Raw genomic sequence first — 24,426 nt, 5'->3', positions numbered from 1 at the left:
AGTTGCGGCCCGCCCACACCTACGCGGCGCATGCGCGCCAAGGGGCGCGGCCACAGCGAGCTCGACTCGAGGCCTAGTGGGGCGGGGCCATGGGCGCCCCCGCCGGGAGCCCGGGACAGGAGGACGCTGCGCTGGCCGGGCCCCGCCCCCTCCCTCCCTGCTGCGGAAAGGAAACTGAAAGGCGAGCGCCGGGTGCAGACGCCTGCCTCCCTCCCGCCGGATCGGATCGGGCTCGGGCTCGGGCGCGGGAGGATCCGTCAGGCCGGCGCTGCCAGGTAGGAGCGGAGCGGAGCAGCGCCCCCGGCCGGTGAGAGGCGCCCCCGGCCGGGGCCCGCTCGCTCAGTGCTGGGCGGGCGTTTGGCGCCGGGCAGGCCCCGCCGGGTGGTTCCCTGCGTTCTTCCGCCCCCGCCCGAGGCTCCCTGTTGTTAGGCTGGGCCCGGCGCTGCGGGTGGCCAGGCAGCGAGGGTGAAAACCGGGACGCGCGGGGTGGCGGGGGGTTGCCTGCATTAGACAAAGCCCCTAATGCCGGGATGGCCCTGATAATAGCGGGAGGTCAGGCCAGGCCTGGTCACCCCACCCCACCGGCGCTGGCCTGGCTGCGGGGCTGGAGGTCATGTCAGGCCTGGGAAGGGGAGGTCAGGCCAGGCCAGGGCCGGCCTTCAGGCTGGCCCTGAGTCCTGACGCTAAGAAGCTGGGGAATGACGCTGCAGAACTTCACACTGGTGAATTTTGAGCAAAAATTGCTGCAATGGGTTTGTGTTTGGTGCTGGGCACCCTGGAAACCTCAGAGCTAGAGGAGCTCCTGGGCCACCCCCCTGGGCTGGGTTGGGCTGGGCTGGGCTAGCATGGAACCAGAAACTGAAACTGAGGAGAGAGAGAGAGAGAAGTGGAAAACTGCTGAGCTGGTTTCTGTGAACCAGAAACAGCCCAGCAGCAGCAGGCTTGTGCTGGGGAAGGGCTTGGTATTTCCCCTCCAGAGAAGCATCAGAAAACAGGGTTTGTGATTCTTGGGACGCTTGGATACCCTAGCAATGGGAATGAGAGGCAGTTAAAGGAAAGGGAGGCATTGCCTTAGCGACACTTCCTTGGGGTTTTAGTATGCGGGGCTGGCCTGGTTGGGACTCATGTTTCTCCCACCTTTTAGGGCCAGGACCACTAGGTGTAGGCAGGTTGCTTTGAGAGAGCAGAGTGGGACAGAGAGGACTTGGCTCAGAGGTGTCTTCATGGGAGGGAAGGGAACATGGTGCCATCAGAATGTGATGTTGCAGTGCTCAGTGGAAGGAAGCAGGGACTGAGACAGTGGCAGATTGCTGTTAAGGGGGAAGAGATGCAGATCACGAAGTGGCTCTAATGCACAAAGGGTTAATTTATGAGCCATGGTAGTATAGCAAAGATCACTAATTCAGATTAATGCTGACATCCTTGAATTAACAACTTCAGATGTAATTGGTATGCGGTATGGTAACATCCCTTGTGGAGTTGACACTGGCCCTCACAGAGGTGCCCAAGGTGCTCCTGACTGTGGAAGCTGGACTGGGTTGGCCTGGTCCTCTTTTAAAGACTATCATTGTAGAAGCACATCTTTCTTGAGTTGCATGGCTTTGTCTGTCTGCAGCAGCACAAAGAACCGGGAAGAAGAGGACTTGAGTGACTCTCAGGAATGGCTGGCAGGAGACCTGGACAGGAACCCTACCCAAGGCAGCACAATGTTAACTGGAGAGGTGAGTTGCTTGCTAAATACACTGCAGCAGATAATGAATGGGGCATGGGCCACTTGCTGGTGGATTCTCTGCACCTTGAAATCTTTAAATCATGATTTGAGGACTTCAGTAACTCCGTCATAGGTTAGGGATCTATTACAGGAGTGGGTGGGTGACATTCTGTGGCCTGCGTTGTGCAGGAGGTCAGATTAGATGATCACAATGGTCCCTTCTGACCTTAAAGTCTATGAGGCTGGAGGAAAAAGAGAGATGATAATAAATGAAAGCCCACTTCTCTCCCTGTCACCCAATCCCAGCACCAGACACACCACCATTCTGGTTGAATCTGTTTAAGATCTTCTACCACACTTATCACTGTGGTCCCAGAGAAGGGATTGATTGGTATATATTTTACAAAAACACCTTCTTAGATTTTTGTTTCAGTGGGTTTTTTTGGTTTTAACTTGAAACTAACTAATACCAAACAGAGGCAGATAGGGATGTTTCCTATGCCTTGTAACCAGTCTATTTATCAACATTCTTATTTGGGCATCACCATAGTATCTGGTTGCCTAATTTTTCTGCCAGCTCCCAAATTCTCTATTGAAAAGGGGACAGACTCTGTCCTGTTGTTCTGAGTTTTAACTGTACTATAAAACAAAAGTTCTAAACCAACTGCTGTTTTCTCATTGGCTATTAAACCAGCCCTTAACAGCTGGCAAAACCCAGTCCTGTGGAGAGGACATCATCTTGGGCCCTATGTTGTTCAGCTTTTCAGCATGTGGAAAATAAACTGCAATAATAAACTCTAAGCTGGGCATTTTCTTCAGTGCCTGCTTATTACCCAGCAGAAAACATCCTGAGTATCATGATGTAAATAAAATGTTACTTCTACAATTTGATGTAAAGTATCTGAAATGTGCTGATGCTGGCAAGTGTGGTGCCCTGGGGAGTGGGGTTATCCCTGGGAATATCACATGTCAGGGAGCAGGTTCTCTACAGAGGCATTCTCTCTAAATATCTTTTCTTTTCAGGCCCTGTAGAGCGTCAAAATGCAGACTTGCCACAAAGAGGCAGAAACCGAGCAATTAATGCACTGGGATACCCTCGGAGAGGAGCAGCCCAACCTGGAGGAAATTCCAGAGCTAACGATAACCCTCTTCCCCATGGGCTGAGGGAAGAAAGATACCATGGTGCAGGATGGTATCCCAATCAGGGGAGGAGAAACCAGGGTAGACAGGCCAATGATGGACCAAGAGGACAGTGGAATGAGCAGGAAAATGAGGCCAGAAGAAGAAGAAATGAGAACCAAGATGGAGGCAGGGGCAGAAGAATCCACCCTTGTGAGAATCTTCATTTCCACCAAAATCCTATTCCGGGAGGTGCCCAGCGCCAGAACCCCAATGAACAGCCTTACCAAGTCAGGAGGATTGGCTACAAATTCCTGGAAAGTCTCCTTCAGAAAGACCCCTCTGAAGTGGTCATCACACTCGCCTCCAGTTCAGGCCTCAAGGAGCTTCTGTCTCAAACATCCATTAAACCCAGCTTCCTCCAGCTCATCTGCCAGGTTCTTAGGAGGGCATGCAGCTCCAGAATGGACCGCCAAAGTGTTCAACAACTCCTGGGCATGGTAAAAGAGTCAAACTTCCTCAGGATCTGTCTGCCACAATATGTAGCTGACATGATGACTGAGGCCGTTCCTACTGTACGACATCAGTTTCCTGAGCATATAAGCAACATCATCTCCCTCCTTCAGGACCTGGTGAGTATTTTCCCAGCCAGCTCTGTGCAGAAAATCTCCATGTTGATGTCTATCCTGCCAGCATCTATAAATGCCTTGAGAGCATCTGGTGTAGACATTGCAGACCAGATTGAGAAGAACCTGGAAAAAGTCCAGACCCTTATTCAGCATCTGCAGGAGAAGAGGCGTGAGGGCACACTGAGGGCCGATAACTACACCCTAATGCAACCTCAGGCTGATGGTCAGGAAGAAACCTACCGCACAATGACCATCTACCCCACATACAACGAGGTGCATCGAGATGAAAAGCCCTTTCTTCGTCCCAATATTGTCTCTGGAAGATATGATAGCACCAGCATTTACCTGGACACACATTTCCGGCTCCTGAGAGAGGACTTTGTCAGGCCTTTAAGGGAAGGCATCTTGGAGCTTCTGCAAAGCTTTGAGGACAAAGGTTTGAGGAAAAGGAAGTTTGATGACATCAGAATCTACTTTGATACCCGGATCATCACCCCCCTTTGCTCCTCATCTGGCATCGTCTACAAGGTTCAGTTTGACACAAAGCCCCTGAAGTTCGTGCGATGGCAGAATTCCAGGCGCTTGCTATATGGGTCTCTGGTCTGCATGTCCAAAGATAACTTTGAAACATTCCTTTTTGCCACTGTGTCCAACCGTGACAATGCAGACCTGTCCCAGGGCATCGTGCAGCTGTGCTTTAATGAGCAAAGCCAGGCGCTGCTGGCAGAGGTCCAGCCCTCTGACTCCTTTCTTATGGTGGAGACAACTGCTTACTTTGAAGCCTACCGACATGTGCTGGAAGGGCTGCAGGAGATCCAGGAAGAAGACGTCCCATTTCAGAAATACATTGTGGAATGTGATGTGTTTGTGAAGGAGCCAGCATACCTGGCAATGGGCAGCACCTACGACCTTGCGCCGCTGGTAGAGGAGCCTTCTCCAGTTGGAAAGGAGAGGTTCCTGGTGAGCCCCGATGGCTTGAGAAGACAGGGGGTGAATGTTCTAGACCCCAACCAGTGGCCTTCAATGGAAGCCTTGAAGTTAGATGAGTCCCAGATGCAGGCCCTGCAGTTGGCACTTACCAAGGAGCTGGCCATTATCCAGGGTCCTCCTGGGACTGGTGAGACACACTGTTGCTTAGAACTGTACTGTTAATAATACCAATTAATACATTCTCTTTAACATCCCCTTTAACCAGCCCAGTTGGATAAGAACTAAAAGTAGAGAAAATTCTAAAGAAAAGCAACGTCCTTTGTCCACCCCAGCTTCGTGCACACGCTGGACTCCGATGCTGTTCCTGGGCTTTGTATACAGAGAATGAGCAAGTCTGAACAGGTCCATGCAATGAATAGTGATCCTTTTCCTAGGTGGAAAGGTGTTTAGCCTATTCAGAAAGGAAAAGCTGTCCCTGAATCTTTGCCTCCTGGGCCATGCTGTATGTGGGCAGGCACAGAGCTGAGTGTCTTTCTGCTCCGCATAAGCCATGTGGGGTTGGAGCAGCCCCTGACAGCTGCACTGGGGACCAGGCATTGGTCTCAATGGGTTTTGTGTGCTTGAAGCTCAATTACTTGACTAGCTGGTGCTTGGGTAACTCCACTGCTGTCCTGGTCATGTGGGACAGTCACCTCATCTGCTTTTTTTAATTTGCTAAAACATCAAATATAAAGATTTGGCCCAAAGCTAAATATGACCGTGTGGGTGGGTTCCTGGAGTGAACACACTGACTCTGTGAGATCTGGGCTGTGTCTTTGGGACAAAAGGGTTTTAGCTCAGAGAGAGAGAGGGGGGGGGGGGGGAGAGAGAGAGAGAGAGAGAGAGAGAGAGAGAGAGAGAGAGAGAGAGAGAGAGTGTGTGTGTGTGTGTGTGTGAGTGAGAGTAATTTTGCTCTACATCTGTCACACCCATCCATAGCATTGCAAAATGTTACAAGTGGTCAGATCCTAATCCTTTGATCTTGCATTGCAATGATGACTACAGACCCTTCCATTGTAGCTGGTGTAGGGAAATGGTACTTGGAACTAGACTTCTCCATTATGGCAGGTGTGGAGGAGAGCAGAACCTGGTCTAAATTCTTATATGGTACCTGTTATCATAGTGTCTGAACCATGCAAACATTTATTTTATTATTTTTCTTTTACACCTAGTGACCCCATCTCAGATCAGGGCTACATTGTGCTAGGCACTGTATATCACGCAAAAGCAGTTCATGCCCCAAATATCTTGGTTTATATAGATAAGACCAGACAAAGGGCAGGAGGGGAAGCAACTTGCTGAAGGTCACACCGCAGGTTGGAAGGGGAGCTGGAAATAGAGCCCAGGTAAAGTGCCCTATATACTGGACCATACTGCCATTTTATTGGTGGGTAACAGGCCCAGAGAGATTAATTGACTAGCCCAGGGTGACACAGGCAGTCTGCCAGAGCTGGGAATAGAACAGTCAGATTCCTGACCTGGTACCCTGATCTGATGAAATCTCTGATTCCAAGACTGCTCATGGGCCTGGATTTCTGGTCTCTGATTCTCGGGTTGTCTTGCAGGGAAGACGTATGTGGGTTTGAAGATTGTTCAGGCTTTCCTGACCAACGAGCTGGTGTGGCAAAGAACGGTCCAGAAGTTTCCCATCCTTGTAGTCTGTTACACCAACCATGCACTGGATCAGTTCCTGGAAGGTAAGAGGGTCTGCATGGTGTCGGGTGGCGGTTCAAGTTCAGACAGCTATACTTTATGCTGGAACTGTCCTCCTCTGAGTCTGATGTTCTCATTCATGAGTTTGCCATTCACTCTAGTCTCCAGTGTTGTCCAGTGAGAAGGCCCCACTCCGAATCGGATTGGACTGGCTGGAATCCTCCACTACAGGATAGGCTCTGTGAGGAGGGTCGAGATGTGGCCCTGATCTGGCTCTCCGTGCCTTCTCCACCCCCAGAAAGAACAGAGTGTGGCTCTTTCATGCTAATGTTTCTTTCATGCTTAGGAATCTACACATTTCAGAAGAGTGGGATTGTGCGAGTTGGAGGGAGAAGCAACAGTGAGACTCTGAAGCAATTTACCCTGCGAGAGCTGCGGAAAAAGTGTGAATTCCGCCGCAGCCTGCCCACACATCTCCGCAGGGCCTACATGAATGTACGTGTGGGGGCCCCTCTGGAAAACCTTGGGGGGCAAATGCTGCTTACACATCAAGGAACAGATGCAGTAGCTAATCCACCTGTACAATTGTTTCCCATCCAGGCGCACTCCCTCCCCATTTAATCCTTTAATCCCTGTCTCATGCTGATGCCCATCTGCTGCATCTCCCATTTTCATTTGCTCTTTGGCCTTGTCCTTTCCCTGTGCTGTTCTTGACGTTTCTTCTCAGAGCCTGGATTTCCAGAGCTTAGTAACTCCCGAAAGCATCACTCCTCTTTCCTTTTGCACAGATAACCACGCAGATGAAACAGTCAGAGCAGGAGCTGCGCGAAGGAGCACGGCACTTAGAGTGCACAGCACATGGAGTGCTGCATGAACGCCACTTGGAAAGATACATCACCACGCAACACTGGGACAGCCTGATGAATGGCCTGGTAAGAGGAATCCCATCCTTCCAGGCCAGTAAACCTAGTGCCTGGCTCTACCTGTTTGGCACATAATCCTTAGGTACAGAGATTCAGCGCTAACTGCTAGGAAGGTCCCAGCCATTCCCACAGATGGTCGCTGCTCGCAGTGAAGTGCTAGTTTCACTGACTGAGAAGTTCAAGGCAAGAAGGCCACAGTGAATAGTCTGGGAGCTTATCACTAAGGCTATGAATTGGTCACGGTGGTCATGAATTCTGTGATTTTAAGTGACACCCATTCAGCTCTGGGCCGCAGGGCTGGGGCTCAGACTCTCAGCCCCAAACAGCTCAGGGCTCTGGCTTCCGTGATTTATAGCTGGTTAATATAAAGGATCAATGGGGAAGTGAACTAGGAGTTTCTCTGATCACGCCCACAAGGATTAGGAGAAGAGGAGATTTGTCCCCCTCTTTGTTGCCAAAATTTCACAGTGCCTTTCCTGCCTTCCTAGGTACCAAAATCCTCAGCTGTCCCCCTAGTTCAGAGGCTTTCAAACTGCAAAGTGCGCTCCCCTACGGGGGCATGGAGGAACATTTGGGTGGGTGAGCAGTGATGCTAGGCAGCTTGGGCTTCAGTGTGTTGGCGCTTGGGGAGAGAGTGCCACCTCTGCCCCCGACTCATCTTTTTGTCTGGGTTGGAAGGGTGCGATCGACAATTGTAACTCAAAGGGGGCAGGGGAGGCGACTCAGCTCAAAAAGTTTGAAAACCACTGCCCTAGCTTCCCTCAGCTGACCTCATGATGCTACGTTGTGGTTACTCTTTGTCAATGCAGAAGTTTCTGGCAAACAGACTGGTTTGGGGCAAAGTAAAATAAACTGAATTCAAAGTAACTCTTTCAACTTAATGCCCATTTGCCTGAAAACACTTTGCATGTGCCTGTGTCTAGAGCACTGCATTGACTAAAGCCCTGGACCTGCAAGCAGCTGGGTGTGGGAGGACCCAGTCACCCTACAGAGTCCCAGTTGCAGAGCTCCTTGCAGGATTAGGGTTTAAAGGGAAAAACCTTTCTCTTTGGTTTTCCTCTGTGCAGTTGGCAGCACTCTGTATGGAGTCAGTGTCACATTTTCCCTGTGGAGTCTGTTTCCTCTGTGCGTCTCTCATAGCCACAGAGAAGAGAGGAGTTATTTAAGTAGAACGTGACTTCTAACTCATAAAAATTGGCAGTGGTCTTAGGGTAATGGGAGGGGGAATATTGGACTGATGTAGGACATGAAACTGCTTTTAACTCACTCTTTGAAACTGCCTAGATTTCAAGCAAATATTCCCTTTATTATCAATATAAAAGCACAAATAAGCAAGGGAAATTGTCTTATGTTAAAATCAGTAAAAATCCTGGTTTCTGAAGGTACGTGAAGCTGCCACAGACTTTTCCCTCTATGCACTGAGGCAGCAAGCATGAGTCCTACTGACAGGTTTGGGTCTGGCACTAGTTAAGGTGTGTGTGTGTGTGTGTGTGTGTGTGTCTGTGTGTGTAGAAGAGCAGTGTATAATGGGTGGCATTACGTTACTGCTCCAAGCTGCACAGGCCTTGCTGATTTATTTCTCATTGCACCAGGATGATGAGTGGTTTTGCTACAAGGGTTCAAGAAACTCAATGATTCTGGAGTGGTTGGGCCTGGGTGTTACTGCCTTCAGCCGGAATGGTGCAGAGAACCCAGTGGCTGAGAATGCAGGTAAGAGGCTCAAACCTACAGGTGTGTGAAGACAAGTGTGTGTCAATGCATGGTGACCATGGTAGGGGATCAAATGCATGTGCCAGGAGGTGCCTGGAGAGGGGAAGCTGCTGTCCAGCACATTTTGAAAGGTGCATGATATTAGAGGGGAAGGGAGTGGAGATGATGGTGTCTGAAAAGTACCATGGGTAATTAAAATCCTGGCATGGCCTTTCCACTGCAGCATTCTCATCCTTCCACAGTGGCCCTCTGTATTGCCTTCAGCTGCATTGCCCTCACTAATGCCTCCATGTATGGCTGATTTACTCTCTTATAGGTGGCCAGCAGGATGGAGAAGAGGAGCAGGAGGGGGAGGAGGAAGAGGGAGATCAGCTGCTACAGATCCCAGAGGAGGCCGACCTGATTCAGGCAGACCGAGTAATTGAGGAAGAGGAGGCAGCTAGGCCTCAGCAGAGGAGAGAAGATGAGAACAGTGCTGTCATGGAACTGGCGAATATGCTGCTGGCCATGAAGCTGGAAAAGCAGGGTCAAGGGACAGCCCAGCCACAGCAGGAAGCCATGGAGTGGGAGGTAAACACTCATGCACAGGATCTGGGAAGCTTGTTCCTTCCCCCTCTTGTTCTTGGTATGTCTGGACAGGGAGGGAATGATGGGGGAATACTGGTGCATAGAACTCTTAGTGTAATTGCTTGATGGGAGTTCTTCCTGCAGATGCAACCAGCTCAGAGGAGGAAAATGAAGCAGAAGATGAGGTCTGAGCTCCGTAAACTGAATGCAATGACTGAGGTGGAGGTGAGGGCTATCCAGGACTTGTGGCAGCTGGACCTCAGCTCCCGTTGGAAGCTCTACAGGTAACGATGCTCTTAGGTCTGTTGCGTAGGCGATGCCCAGAGACTGCCCCCCAGTTTGCATGCTCCCCCTATCTGTGTAAAATACTCCTCTGGCCCCCTAGTACTGTAATATCTGAGCACCTCACAGTTCTGATGTATTTATCCTCTTGCACTCTGTGACATAGGACAGGGCTATTATCCCCATTTTACAGACTGGGGACTAAGGCACTAACAATAAATTACTTGCCCAGGATCACACACGAAGTCTGGAAATTAGGTCTCCTAAGTCCTAGGCTAGTGCCCTAAGCACTGAATGATCCTTCCTTTCACTTGGTGATTGTGCCCCTCTCCAGGCGCTGGCTACAGATGTACCAGGGGGAAATTCGACGAAAGATCCTGCAGCATGAGCAGCAGTACCAGGGGGCAGCAGAGAGATTGGCAGAACTGAGGCTTCAGGAGGATCTCTGCATTCTCAAGGAAGCCCTGGTTGTAGGGATGACGACTACAGGTGAGTGGCATTTGGGGAATAAACCAGCACTGCATCCCAGGTGAGTTGGGGAGGATAGCTCCCGATGGACTCCATTTCCAGAATCATTAAGTCGTGTGTGTGGAGTCATGAACAGGAGCAGCTAACAGAGTTTTGGAAGGTGTAGCAGCGGACCCTGTGCTTGAGGTTAGAGGGTCTTAGTGAGTAGAGGTCATCTCTTTGTTTGTTCTCTGTGTATAAGTTGTGTAGGTGGGTCATGGGCCCATGAATTAGCAGCTAGACAGAGATCTGTCTATCTGGCCCCTTGGAAGGGCCATGTAGCTTTGACCATTGGCCCTTTGATCTGCCACTGTGTTCGAAGTCTGAGGGATTAATTGCACCCTGCTAGTGAGGAGATGGAGTTAAGCAGGATAAAAAGTCAGTTGCTTGGCAAACTTGTGAGCCACAAATGGACAGCTACCAGGGGAGTTTTAGAGGGCATTTGGTGAGGAAGTGAGAGAGGCTTTCCTTCTATGTACAGTCCAACTCTCAATTATGTGATGGCCATCAATAGAACAGTTGTGACCTGCACTAGATATGCTATGATTTTTTTTCCTGCCTGATGTCAGAAGGGACTTCCTGTGCATGACATGGAAGTTGGTGGCTGTGTTGGAAGAACAGGATTTTGGATTGGAAGAGCAAGTACGGACATTACACATCATCAGAGAAGCTGAGGAGTTCCTGGCTAACCAGGAAGCAAGGTACTGGCCACCAAGGATTGAGGAGGCTTGGTAATTCATAACTACTGGAGGCAAGAGGATGAGGCAGCATTCTGCATGGCTAGAGGCAGATGAGGATGGGCAAGCTGCGACGATCAGAAAGACGATGACCAGGAGAAATTCCAGAGGTTTTCAAATTATACCAGGTACTCTGTGTGGCAACTGCTGAACATCTCTCTGAAGCTCCAGCGGGTCAAATAGAAGAGAGAGATGTATGGGACACACCTTTGGATGACTGCGAAGCCCAACTTGTAAGAAAATCAAGCATGCTCACAAAGATGTTCAACTGTCCAAAGAAGACAGACAATCCTTGTTGGGGATTGTGTACTAAGAAGAATGGATAGAATATTCTGCAAGGGACAGGTGAACAACAAGATAGTGTGCTGTTTACCTGGAGCTAAGATGCTTTAGATTAGCTAGGCTTCTGAAGTCGATGGGTGATGGCGAATAGTGATTATCTTCAAAAGGTCATGGAAGATGGGAGAGATTCCGGAGGACTGGAAGTATCCATCTATAAAAAGGGGAATAAGGACAACCTGGGGAATTACAGACCAGTCAGCTTAAATTCAGTACCCAGAAAGATAATGGAGCAAATAAGCTATCAATTTGCAGACACCTAGAAGATAATAAGGTGATAAATAACAGTCAGCATGGATTTGTCAAGAACAAATCGTATCAAACCAACTCACTAGCTTTCTTTGTCAGGGTAACAAGTCTTGTGGATGGGGGGAAGTAGCAAATGTGATATGAGTAACATATGTTGGAGGTTTCATGCTGCCCGTAGTAAAATATCCTTGGAGTTACTAAATATTTTATAGATAATTTCCTAACTCAAAGCGTTGTATCCAACATGAGGGAACTCTGTATTGGGCCTTGTCTTGACAGATAGAGAGGAATTGATCACAGAACTAAAAATTAGCTGTAGCTTAGGTACACGTGACATGGATCCACAGGCCCAGTGCTCTCGGACAGCTCTGGAATGGTCTGTGAGAGGACCACTTCAGTGTGTTAACCTTCTTAGGGTCACACTTTCTCACTGGGGTAAGCCCCTTGGCTTCACCACCTCCTGGGATTGAACCTAGGAGCCTTCAGTACCTCTTCTTCACACTGTGAGCTCCCTGCAGGGAATCCACCTGAAATTGGACACCTGGGGAAGCCTTACACACCCAAAGGGAGCAATGCACCCCTTTTCCCCTCCCCAACTTACTCAGGAGTGACTCTCAGCCAGAGGTATGCACAGGAATAAAAATGTGGCCGCTTTTGGGGGGAGAGGCATTTTCTGAGCCACCTTCCCTCTCTTGCAGCCCCTGGGGCCGGTGGAGCTGGCTCTCCCCGCTAGGGCCAGAGAAGCTGTCATCTCCCACCCCAGCCTGGGTCAGGAGGAGCTTGCTTTCCCCGCTCTGGCCCTGGAGGAGTTCTATGCCCTGCCAATTGTGGGAGGCCTATGCCCCTGCTTTCTTCCCCATGCACGCCCCTGCTCTCAACCAGTGGTGTAAAAACAGAGGGATTTATTAGATGTCTGGAACATAGGAACATCCTTAGGTTAGCATAGAGAACAGAAAAGTTACAGCAAAGTCCATCTGGATGTGGCCAGAGCCCTGAGCTCTCTTTGCCCTAGTGCAGAAGAGACTCCTTCCAGCAGCCCACACTTTAACAACCCTCTTACTCTCCTTAGTCCTTTGTTCTGTTCCTGGGGAAAAACCTCCTCACCTGGCTTTTCTTTTTAACTCTGTGTTCTCCAGCTGGTCAAAATTGGCTGGCTTCTTTCAGAGGGGTCTGCTGTCCCTGATCATTAGTTGCTAGGTTCCAAATGTCCAGGCCTTTGTCTTGTGGAACTGTCCAGGGACAGGGGTCCAGGCTCCAGAAAGCCAGGTGACAGTCACACCTGAATCTCTACAAAGAATAAGAAATCCCCCCACAACACACCTAGTTAACCAGGTTGCACATAGGGGAAACCAAGGCACATACAGTATTCATTGAAAATATTACAAAAAATTCCCACTTTGTCACCTTTCTCTCTCCTTTTGAGACCAAAGAGCATTGTCACTTCAACCAGTGACCTGGAGAGTTCAGGTCTGCTATAACATTGGCATCCCATTAATATGAATCACTTCTATATCATAATCCTGGAAGATAAAACTCAATCTCAGAAGTCTGGCATTAATCTCTTTCCTTTGATGGGGAGAATGGTCAGTGTATACAGTAAAGTGCCACCCAAATAGAGACGGCTGCAGCTTCTTAAGAGCCCACGCTATGGCCAGGCATTTATTCTCGATGGTAGCATAGTTATGCCCCTGAGGAAGCAGTTTCTTGATCAGGTACATGATGGGGAATCTCTCCCCTTTAGCATCAGCTTGCATTGGCACTGTGCCCAGCCCTGTGTCTGAGGTATCTGTGAACACCATGAAGGATTTGTCAAAGTCTGGGTTTACCAGAACACAGGACCCTCGGTTTACCAGAACTGGGCGTTGGCTTAGAGCCGCCTCCTGAACACAGAGAGCCTTCTGGCACTGCTCTGTTCAGACCACCTTCTCCAGCTTATCCTTACATAGTTCAGTTAAGGAGTTAAAGTGGGGTACACACCTCCAGTAGTACCCTGCCATCCCATTAAAGGCCTGGGCCTGGAGACCTCGCCATCTCCACTTTATGCTTTTCAACCTTTAGTCAGTCCAGCCTCCTTGAGGCAATCCAGCACCCTCTTCACCTGGGACACGTGTTCCTCCCAGGTCTGGCTAAAGATATAGATATTGTCAATATACACCAGGGCTATATCCTCCATCCCCCTCAGTAACTGGTCCACCAGGCACTGGAAGGTGGCAGGTGCCCCCTTGAGGCTGAAGGATAAGACCTGGAAGGGAGATTTCAGCCTGGCATCTGGGTCCAAAAGCACCTGCCAATAGCCTTTGGTGATGTCCATAGTAGTGAGATAACCAGGCATCCCATCTTGTCTAGAAACTCATCAGTTCTAGGTGGTATTAGCAATGGTGATGACATTAAGCTTCCTATAGTCCACACAGAATCTGATCCTTCCATCCTCTTTGGGGACTAGCACCACGGTGAGGTCCATGAGCTGATGGAAGGCTGGCTCACCCCTTTAGCCAGCATGTGTCTGATCTCAACCCAGTGGACAGCTAGGTTAGTGAGTCCGGACCTGCTGGAGAACAGCTGCTGGTGAGAATGTAACACATCTCTGATCTCTGCCTGCTGCACAGGGGTTAGCTGGTTGAGTGGGGAAGTGATTCCAGTGGGCAGCTGGCTCCTGTCTCAGGGAAGAGATCCTCCCTTCTCCTTCCATTGCCCGCACGTTGTCAGCACCAACTTCTCTATGAAAGTGTAGCTTCATCATGTTGACATGGTACATTCAGTGACAGTGAGCCCAGTTGCATAGTTCCATCACATAGTTCACCTCATTCAGCTGTTTTTATCTTAAAGGGCTCATCCCAGGTGACCTGGAGCTTATTCTTCTGCACTGGGATGAGAACCATCAACGGGTTCCTGGTGCCATAGGAGCAGGCATGTGCTCTGTGGTCATACCAGACTTTCTGTATCCCAGTGGCCCTGGATACGTTTTCCCTGGCCAAACCCAAGAGCTAAGTGAGCCTTTCCTGAAAAGACAGCATATACTCCACCACTGATTCCCCATCAAGGGAGGCTTTCCCCTCCCACTAGTCCCTCATCAAGTCCAGTGGTCCCCTCACTCTCCTCCCATACAGCAACTTGAAAGGGGAAAACCCTGGGAGGTCCTGAGGTACTTCCCTGTATGTGAACAGCAGGTGAGATAAACACTTTTCCCAGTCCTGCAGTGCTGGGCCATAAAAGTTCTCCGCTTTATCTTCAGAGTTCCATTAAATGTTGCTACCAGCCCATTGACTAAGGGTGATATATAGAGGTCCAGGTGTGCTGAACTCCACATTTCTCCCACAAGCACTGGAGCAGGGCTGAAATGAAATTTTACCCCTGCTCCTTGGGGAGCCCTGCTCCGCTGAAAATAGTAGCGCATCTGCCATGGTGTCTGCCTCTATGGAAAACAGAGCCACCACCTCTGGATAGCAGATAGTGAAATCTACCACCACCAGAATGTATTTGTTCCCGGACCGGGTTGCCTTGCTGAGGGGCCCCACTATGTCCATTGCCACCTTCTGAAAAGACTGCTCAGTTATGGGTGAGGGTGTCAAGGCTGCTTTACACTTGTGGGGAAGGCCCAGGATCCTCTAGCAGGGATCATAGGACCTGCAGTTCTGCTTGACTGCTTCAAAGACTCTGGACCAGTAAAAGTTCTGTAGCAGCCTTTGCCTGGTGTGCTGAATCCCCTGCTGTCCTGAGAGGGACATCATGGTCCAGGATAGAATAGCCTGTGGCATTACTTCTGGGGAACCACCAGCTGCCTCCTGATCCCACAAGACAAATTTTTCCACTGGGAAGCCTATTCCCAATATAGGAATTCCTTCTCCCACAGGAATCTCCTTGCAGTCCTCTCAAGGGGTTTTTGCAGCACTGTGGCTAGCCAGGGTCCTCAGCTTCTCTAAGAAGGGATCCTTCCGCAGCTCAGTTTGAAATTCAGCTGCTGGGGTAGGGAGTGGAAACTGTCCCATCTTATTGGCTGGGGACACGGCCCTCATTGGCTGCGCCTCAGTTCCCCACTTCAGATAAAGCCTTGAGCTCAGCCCTGTTAAGCCCTCTTCCTGGTAGCTCACTCTCCCCCAGTTTGAGGTTCCCATGCCTCTGCTGGGTAGACTGCTTGGTGCCTGGGCAGGTTGGCCAGTTATCTCAAGTGCCTATACACGATATACCTCTATATCCTAAATATACTTAATTCCTAGAGCAGATCTTTAAAAAAGCATCCAGTCTTGAATTTAAAATTGCCAGTAATGGAGAATCCACTATGATGCTTGGTAAATTGTTCAAGTGGTTAATGACCACTTTCACCCAAACTGCCTTCCAATTAGTTCCTCTTTATTTGTCAGAACCAAATCCAGAATAACCTCTTCCCTAGTTGCTTTCTCCACCTATAATAAAAAGTTGTCTCCAGTGCATTCTAAGAACTTGAATAATCTGTGTCCTGCTGTATTATTTTCCCAACAGATGTCTGGGAAGTTGAAGTCCCCCATCACCACTAAGCCCTTTGTTTTGGATGATTTTGTTAGTTGTTTAAAAAAAGTCCTATCCACCTCTTCTTCCTGGTTAGGTGATCTAGCAGACACCTAACATGACATCACCCTTGGTTTTTTTACTCCTTTTATCCTTTCCCAGAGGCTTTCAACAGGTCTGCCTCCCACTTCTATCTCATCCTCAGTGCGAGTGTATACATATTTGATGGTCACACTTCCTCCCTTGTTTCCCTGCCTGTCCTTCCTGAACAAGTTGTTTCTTTCTATACCAATATTCCAGTTATATGAATTCCCCCCCACCTTTTCTCCTCCATGAGCTGAGTGGGTATTTTCTGCAGAAGGAGATGGTTAGGAATATGGTAGAAGCAAAGGCCTCAGGGCCACACTTGTGCCCATCTGTGATATTTTTCAGTGGTTCCCAGGGTTGTGAGGCACCTAGATACCATTTGCCCTTCACATGAGGAAGCCTTGTCTGTGCCTGACAGGGATCAGCTCCCTGACTGTACCATCCACAGCCAGCATAAGCACTCTCCTCTTGATCTACACAGGTTCCACCATACCTTTCCATGTTAGTGATAGATCCTGTTTAACCCTAAAGTCCTCTGTGTCCTAGAGGAGCGCTCAGCTCTTGATCTAGTGGGGCAGAGTTCCCAGATCCTTTGCTTCCAAAGGAAAAGTGCACCCTAGCTTACCAGTTACACACTGGGTCACAGCTCCATTTAACGTATAGCACTTAGCTTTATTTATAGATATCCATCATCCCCTCACCCCCCCCCCCCCCACACACACACACACATTCTGCAGCCTAAACTTAACTAACAAGATGCCTGCTTTTTATTTTTCAACCAGGATGGCTGAGACCCTCCTTTCCTAGAACCAAGCCTGCTGGCAGTGTGTCTTCCTAGATGAAGGATGCCTGAGTATCTCTCTGCATCCCTAGATACATTAGACCAGTACTTCGTTCAGCTGTAGACCAGGTTACACGCCCCCCCCACTGTTCATCTCTTTCTGTTAATTTCCTGTCTTGAAGTCCCCACAATCTCTCTCTGAGCATTTGACTCATTATGCAAATAGACATCCATTGTATACAATGGTCGGCCAGGGAGATAAGTGTCTCCTACTTCCTGTCTGGTGGAATGTGTGCATGTCCCTGCTTTAAAACCATAATTTCCAATATGTATGCATAGCTTCTTACATGTTTTCTGCATATACATTTAGCAAAGATTATGTTGATCTGTAGAGACCTCACATGATAGTCTTTGGTGAACTAGCATGTAGACACCAGACGTTGGGGACTCTTGTAACCCTTATGCATCTCTCTGCCCTCCCCCAGTTAATATCAAAAGATATTTGGTTCACACCACTTCTTCCCCCCATCCTTAGGAGCCATTCTGTGTATGGGTCAAAATGCCGGCTACAAAGCCCCTTTGGCATGAGTCTTGGAATTTGCAATGCTTGGCAGAGAACCCCTTGTGTCTTTCTGGGAACTCAAAGGAACTGAGACCTGGTTAGGTTCTCTCCCTCCATTAAAGTATTTGTCTCGGAGTCCCTGTGCACTAGCTCGCTGCCTGTAGGGTGAGTTCTGTTCTGTTGAGGGTGCCCTCTCTTTTCCACCAGGTGCTGCTAAATACCGTCAGATCCTGCAGAAAGTGGAGCCTCGAATTGTCATAGTGGAAGAAGCTGCAGAAGTGCTGGAGGCTCACACCATCACCACTCTGAGCAAAGCCTGTCAGCACCTCATCCTCATTGGAGACCACCAGCAGGTAACATGTCCATAGGGACATGAGATTGGGCACAACAAAATGCCATGCCAGAGGGTCCCACAGGTTTGTCATTCCTCCCCCACCCCCTTATACAGCCATATCCAACAGTTGCAGTCTCTGCCCCCGCCTCTTCTCAGTCCCCTAGTGTTCTTCTGGGGACACTACTCCTATACAGCCCTGCCAGTAACTTAACCTTGCTTACTTCTAAGCCTGATCCATTGTAGCTGAGCCTGGCCTTAGTACTTGGCATTGCTTCAAAACGCCAGTCTCTGCTCTTCTAGTGGTGGGGGCTGAGATTATACAGACATGGAGAGAAGAAAGCATTGCAGATGGAGGGTAGGGAGAAGAACTCATAACAGCTGGACTCAACACTTTCTCTTTCAGCTGCGGCCTAGTGCCAATGTGTATGACCTGGCCAAGAACTTCAACCTGGAGATGTCTCTCTTTGAGCGGCTGGTGAAAGTTGGCCTTCCCTTTGTCCGCCTGAATTATCAGGTGAGGACCAGCTCTATAATCTCTTGCTGTATTCCTTTTCTATGATATAGGAATTTACTGGATTGGAGTCTTGAAATGTGTAGGAAGCTCAGCCTCATATTCCTGCTCCCATAGCAATGTGAAAGAAAAACATGTTGCTTAATCCCTGAAAAGAGCAGTGGGATCTGTCACATCCACGCAGACCAGCTTCCATTTAAGACAGAGACATTACATCTACTGATCCAGCCTTTCTGCTCTTGGGCTCTCTCCCTGCTGCGTAACTGAAGGTGGTACGAGAAGCAGTTTTTTAAGAGTCTTGGTTCCTTTACTATCTAGTACCAGTGAAAGTTGCTGATTGGCAGCCCTGGATCCCTGAAGTCCTTTACCATACCCAGAACTGGTACAGTGTGAGTACTGGCAGCACAAGTTTCCTCACACTGCCTTTTCTCCCATAGTCCCATCTGTCTAGAATAGATGTTCGTATCCTGCACCCATCACCATGGTATCTCAGTACCTGAAGGTACTAACTCTCCCTAGACGGGAGTTCTGTTCCAGGCACATTCAGTCCTTGTCATGTTTGATGAGATGTCATGCTGATGGTGGCTTTTGTGATCTGGACAACTTGTCCACTGGAAATTGCACTGAAACTAACAGATTTATTTACAGTCCCATATCTTCCTGAAGATATATTTGGTCACTTCCATCTAGTTGAGCTGGAATTGGTGACATAGCAGAGCGTCAGTTCCCATTTCTGAAGCACCATTGTCTTGCATTTGGTCATTGTCTCCGTGATGAAGCAAAAATGGAGGGATGGTTCCGCTCATTCCATGATATGAGAAATTTGCCCATTTGTTAGCTGCTGCTTCTTCCTCAGTGCTGCTCCCGTAACTTCTATTTGTGTGTTTCAGCACCGCATGCGCCCTGAGATCGCCCAGCTCCTCACTCCCCACATATACCAGGAGCTGGAGAACCATCCCTCTGTCCTCAAGTATGAAAACATCAAGGTGAGTTTACAGAAGGCACCAAGCAATTTCTCACTCAGCCCCTTCTTCTACCCCTTACTAGCTAAAGTGACCCTCTGCATATATCATCCAGACCAGTCTCTTCTGTGAGTTTGTATTCAAGTATTTCTGCCTCTTTGATCAAGTTCAGCTGTTAAAACGTGATAATTTAAATAAAGGAATCAGATGAGGTAGGAGTAGTGATGTGATTTTTTTATCTCTGTATACTGCATTGGTAAGACTGGTACTGGAATACTGCATACAGTTCTAGGGTCCATATTTTAAAAAGGATGTTGAGAAAATGGAGCAGGTGCAGAAAAGAGCCACAAAACTTATTCAAGGTATAGAGAATTTTTTGAGAAATGTAAGGAGCTTAATCTATCCATATTATAAAAAAGATGGACAAATGATTTGATTATGGTGTATAAATATTATTTATATTACCATAGTGCATACTGCCCTGATCAAGGACTTGGATCCCATTGTGCTAGGTACTGTACAAACACAGAACAGAAAGATTGTCCATGCCCCAAAGAGCTAAGTACTTTCATGGGGGGAAAATACTGGGTACTAAAGGGCTCTTTAATCTAGCAGAGAAATGCAGAACAAAAGCCAATGGCTGGGAGCTGAAGGCAGACAAATTCCAATTAGAAATAAGGCACAAATCATTAACCGTAAAGGGTGATCAACCACTGGAACAAACTTCCCAGGGAAATGGTGGCTTCTTCATCTCATAATGTCTTCAAGACTGGGTGCCTTTCTGGAAGATGCTTTAGTCGGACACATTAGTGGGGTCAATACAAGAGTAATTTCTCTGGCCTGTGTTATACATGAGGTCAGACTAGATGATCTAATGGTCCCTGGCCTTAAATTCTATGAATCTCTGAACACTAACATCGAATACTGACTTTTGCTCTAATGGGGAAAACATACATTCAACCAATTCAGTTAAGTAGTTCCTGTTACAGGCAGCTCAAAGGGCCAGAGAATTGTGCCCACAGCCATGAATATCCATCTTTCCTGAAGCAACTTGTCTCTGGCTGAAATGGCCTGATTGTTCTTTAGGAAGGCAGGAGCAACGCAACTAATAAGCAATTCCTGTTTGTTTAATGTCAGGAAGTGAAAATTCCACTTGCATGTTCATCTAGGGTGAATGGAAACTTTGGAGAGGTGCATGGACTGCACTCTCCACCTCAGTGAAGGAGGGAGCCATGGATCAACAGGGACCCTGACACTACTAGCCCTTACTGTGGAAGGGAGGAGAAACCCTGGCTTTCTTCACTATAATGGGCGGAGAGTGTGTTGGCGGGGCCAAGCACTGTGTCAGAGAGAATAGGGGTTGGGAGGAAGGTAAGATAAAACAAAACACAGAAAAATAAAAGGTGTGCATTAAGGGATTTGAAAAAGCAAAAATTGTTATAAAGCACAAGATTATAAAATAGCCAGTCTCTGAACTACCATGAAAGGGAGAGAATAGTGTGATGGGAGAAGGCAGTACAAACTCTGTTAACATAAGCTTATTCAGAGTTCAATGACAAACTCTCTAACTCATACACACAAAGCCATATTACATGGACTACAAGAATTGCATACTAGAGAAAAGCATATGAGTCCCATGAGGGTGGGATACTGCAAGTGTTTTTCATCCTAGCTAGTAGGTATCCAGTAAATAAGCACTGTGCATGACTATTTTATCACCCATTTCTCCCACCTGCCCTTAAATACATGAGTATTCACAATGAATAATATGAATGAACACAGCCGTGATTGCTCATTTGTAACATGGGAACATGTCACTAGCAGCAGACACTCCTTTTTGTAACCCAAAGAATAAATTGTAGCTGTTGGACTCTCAGATAAAGTATCAAATCCTCTACATGTTGTTGGATTCAGTGATGTACCAGTGGAACACTGAGTGTGGTCAACAAGCTCCTAGATGCTCCCTTAGTAATTTATTATGAGGGGTCTGACTTCAGGGATATTTGCCTTAAGTGTGCAATGACCAGGATCCCCCACCCTGAATCGCATTAATCTACAGAGGAACTGCTAAGTGGGTCACCGTAAGCATGAAAGAGGGGGTTGCAGTGTTGGAAGGTTTAGAATTGATTTTCTATGGTGACATTTTCCCATTTTCTTTTCAGGGAGTCTTATCTAATCTTTTCTTTGTGGAGCATGACTTCCCCGAACAGGAGATCCAGGAAGGGAAAAGCCATCAGAATCCACATGAGGCCCAGTTTGTGGTGGAGTTATGCAAATACTTCTTGTGCCAGGACTACTTGCCCTCTCAAATCACCATCCTCACCACCTACACTGGGCAGCTCTTCTGTCTGCGCAAACTCATGCCTGCCAAGATCTTTGCAGGTGTGAAGGTTCATGTGGTGGATAAGTACCAGGGTGAGGAGAACGACATTATCTTGCTGTCACTTGTGCGCAGTAACAAGGAAGAGAGAGCTGGGTTCCTGCAGATTTCTAATCGGATCTGCGTCGCGTTATCCAGAGCCAAGGGCGGGCTCTATTGTATTGGGAATATGGGAATGCTGGGTAAGGTTCCTCTCTGGAGCAAGATCATTCACACCCTGCGGGAGAAAGGACACATTGGCCGCTCACTGCTGCTATGCTGCCAGAATCATCCTGACACTAGGACTCTGGTGTCCAAGGGAGCAGACTTCTGCAAAGTTCCGGAAGGGGGCTGTAGTCGCCCCTGTGAATTCAGGCTGAGTTGTGGACATGTCTGCACTCGAGCATGTCACCCGTATGACTTAGAGCACAAAGAGTTTCAGTGTATGAAGCCCTGTCAAAAGGTGCTCTGCAAAGATGGGCATCGTTGCCCTCAATTGTGCTTTGAGGACTGTGGACAGTGCATGGTGAAGGTGTTGAAAACCATCTCAAAATGTGGCCACCAACAGATGGTCCCTTGCTCCACTCCTGAGAGTGAGTTTTGCTGTCAAGAGCCTTGTCAGAAATATCTGAAATGTGGGCACAGATGTAGCATGTCTTGTGGGAAGGAATGCAGTGTGCAGTGTCTTGAGATGGTTATGGTCACTCTGAAATGTGGCCACAACCAGCAGGTGAAATGCTGGATCACAGTGGAGATGAAACATGGGATGCCTGTGAAATGCAAAACCAAATGCCCTATCCCACTGGATTGTGGCCATGCATGCCCGGGTTCCTGCCATACCTGCTTTGAAGGGCGATTTCATGAGCATTGCAAGAGCCCATGTAAACGCCTCCTGATCTGCTCCCACAAATGTCAGCAGCCTTGCACCAGGGAATGCCCTCCATGCCAGCAAGCCTGTCAGAACCACTGCATCCACAGTCGGTGCAAAAAGAAATGTGGAGAGATGTGTATCCCATGTGTAGAGCCATGTGAGTGGCGGTGTCAGCACTACCAGTGTACTGAGCTTTGCTGTGAACCCTGCAACAGGCCCCGTTGTGATGTACCATGTACTAAGTTACTGCGCTGTGGTCATCCTTGCATTGGGTTGTGTGGGGAACCTTGCCCAAAAAAGTGCCGTATCTGTCACCATGATGAAATCACCCAGATCTTTTTTGGCTTTGAGGATGAGCCAGATGCTCGTTTTGTGGAGCTGGAGGACTGTGGCCACATCTTTGAGGCCAAAGGCCTCGACCGTTATATGGATGAAGATGAAGATGAAATTGTCATCAAGCTAAAGGTCTGCCCCAGCTGCCAGACAGCCATCAGGAAGAACTTGAGGTATGGTACCATAGTGAAAAGGCGGCTGGAGGAGATAGAGAGAGTAAAGGAAAGAATCCAAGGTCCAGTAAGTGAAATTGAAACTAGCAGGCACAGACTGCAGGGTGTGCTGGAAGGGAAGGGTGTTTTGCGAAGGAATCTGTCCATTAAATACCTCATGCTGGAGGAGAAGCTGACACATCCTGATCTCTCCACAAAGAGTATTGGACTTCTTGAGAATCTGATTGGCTTCTATGGGCGTCTGGGTGAGCTGATGAGCTCCCTGAACAAGCTTGATGTGAAGGAGAAGGAAGGACTAAGGAGGCGACTGGCTGAAATTCAGGAGTGGTTAGACAAGCCCCGGCTGAGCTTCACTGGCCAGGAGCTCTCCGACCTCCAGAATGAGATTCAGAGGCTTACATACCTGGTGAGTCTCCTGGCCAGATGTAAAACAGCACCTGCAAAGATGAATGCTTCTATTTCGGGAGAAATTGCTACTCTGCGGCAGATCCTAGAGGGAACGAAGAAGTTCACCGAAGAGGATGAAAAGGTGGTGAAGATGAAAATGGAACAACTAAAGGCAATTCTGCCAGAGTCTGGGTTGGGAATCTCTGAGGAGGAGCGAGTGCAGATTGTTAGTGCCTTTGGCTATCCACAAGGTCACTGGTTTAAATGCCCCAATGGCCACATTTATGTGATTGGTGACTGTGGTGGGGCAATGGAGAGGAGCAACTGCCCAGAGTGTAAGGCAGTTATTGGGGGTGCAAACCACACTCTGGAACGCAGCAACCAGCTGGCCCCTGAAATGGATGGGGCAACTCATGCAGCCTGGTCAGAAACAGCAAATAACATGCTAAACTTTGAGGAACTCCGCAGACTGATCTAGAAGAGCCCCACCCTCTCTCAGTAGAACACCTTTTAACGCCATGAATGCCCTTTCTTCTCTACTGCCAAGCTGCATAGTGTGTGCAGTAGCTAGCTCGTGCTCGCTGGCTCTGCTTGGTAAATTGGGTTTCTTGTGATTAAGACTTGCTGGTGTTCGTTGCTAGACCTAGTCCCACTTCCTGTTGGCACTTTATCTGTGGAATCAAGCAACTGAATGAAATAGATGTAACAAATTCTTGTCTGCTTTAGCCTGAAGCATGGGGGAGGGGAGGGCCTAGTGCGATTCCAGGGCTGGCTGGCACCAGTCTGTGGTGGCATCAGCCCCTGCAGTAGCTCTGGCTATTGCTCATTGCACTGATTGTTTAATCCTAAATCTTTTATAGACCAATACATTTTATGCATAGTCATTTAAATGAAATACGTGCTGTGTCGTGCTCTCTGTCCTCACCCACGGGCCAGCCTCTATTGGCCCCCCGAGGGGTGCTGTCGCCCCTCGTCTCCCCCAGCCCAGCTCAGCGCTGCACCGCCAGCCAGGCTCTACCAGCGGCGAGGGAGGGGGGAGGTGTCTCCGCACTGGCCTCCGCAGGTTTATTCCTGCCGCGCCAGGGGATGGACGCAGCCCCGGCTCCCAGGGGCATGCTGAGAAAACGGCTCAAGCGCGCCTCTCTCGGGGCGGACGGCGGTTCCTGCCGGCCTGCTCCATAGCTGCTGT

The 24,426-nt window shown here is 48.7% G+C and overlaps 1 protein-coding gene across 2 annotated transcripts; it reads left to right on the top strand.

Annotated features, from left to right (window-relative positions):
* Positions 1-61: 61 nt before the first annotated feature.
* On the top strand, positions 62-24,362 carry ZNFX1 (zinc finger NFX1-type containing 1). Of its 2 annotated transcripts, none has more exons than XM_067553888.1 (14): positions 62-275; positions 1,616-1,721; positions 2,735-4,576; positions 5,994-6,125; positions 6,428-6,576; positions 6,870-7,013; positions 8,597-8,714; positions 9,031-9,284; positions 9,426-9,565; positions 9,898-10,052; positions 17,515-17,660; positions 18,045-18,155; positions 19,043-19,138; positions 21,277-24,362. In XM_067553888.1, the coding sequence occupies exons 2-14, from the start codon at positions 1,661-1,663 to the stop codon at positions 23,713-23,715; spliced, it is 5,787 nt and encodes a 1,928-aa protein (XP_067409989.1). In that variant the 5' UTR covers positions 62-275; positions 1,616-1,660; the 3' UTR covers positions 23,716-24,362. The 2 variants fall into 2 exon arrangements, with proteins under 2 accessions (XP_067409989.1, XP_067409990.1); XM_067553889.1 differs by having other exon boundaries at positions 230-307.
* Positions 24,363-24,426: the final 64 nt, after the last annotated feature.

The sequence above is a fragment of the Emydura macquarii genome, unplaced genomic scaffold (genome assembly GCF_026122565.2).
Source record: "Emydura macquarii macquarii isolate MOO-44397 ecotype Brisbane River unplaced genomic scaffold, CSIRO-AGI_Emac_v2 contig_1483, whole genome shotgun sequence".
In the NCBI taxonomy this organism is placed as follows: domain Eukaryota; kingdom Metazoa; phylum Chordata; order Testudines; family Chelidae; genus Emydura; species Emydura macquarii.
The sequence above is the reverse complement of the archived record's forward strand: the minus strand, read 5'-3'. Positions and strand labels throughout refer to the sequence as shown.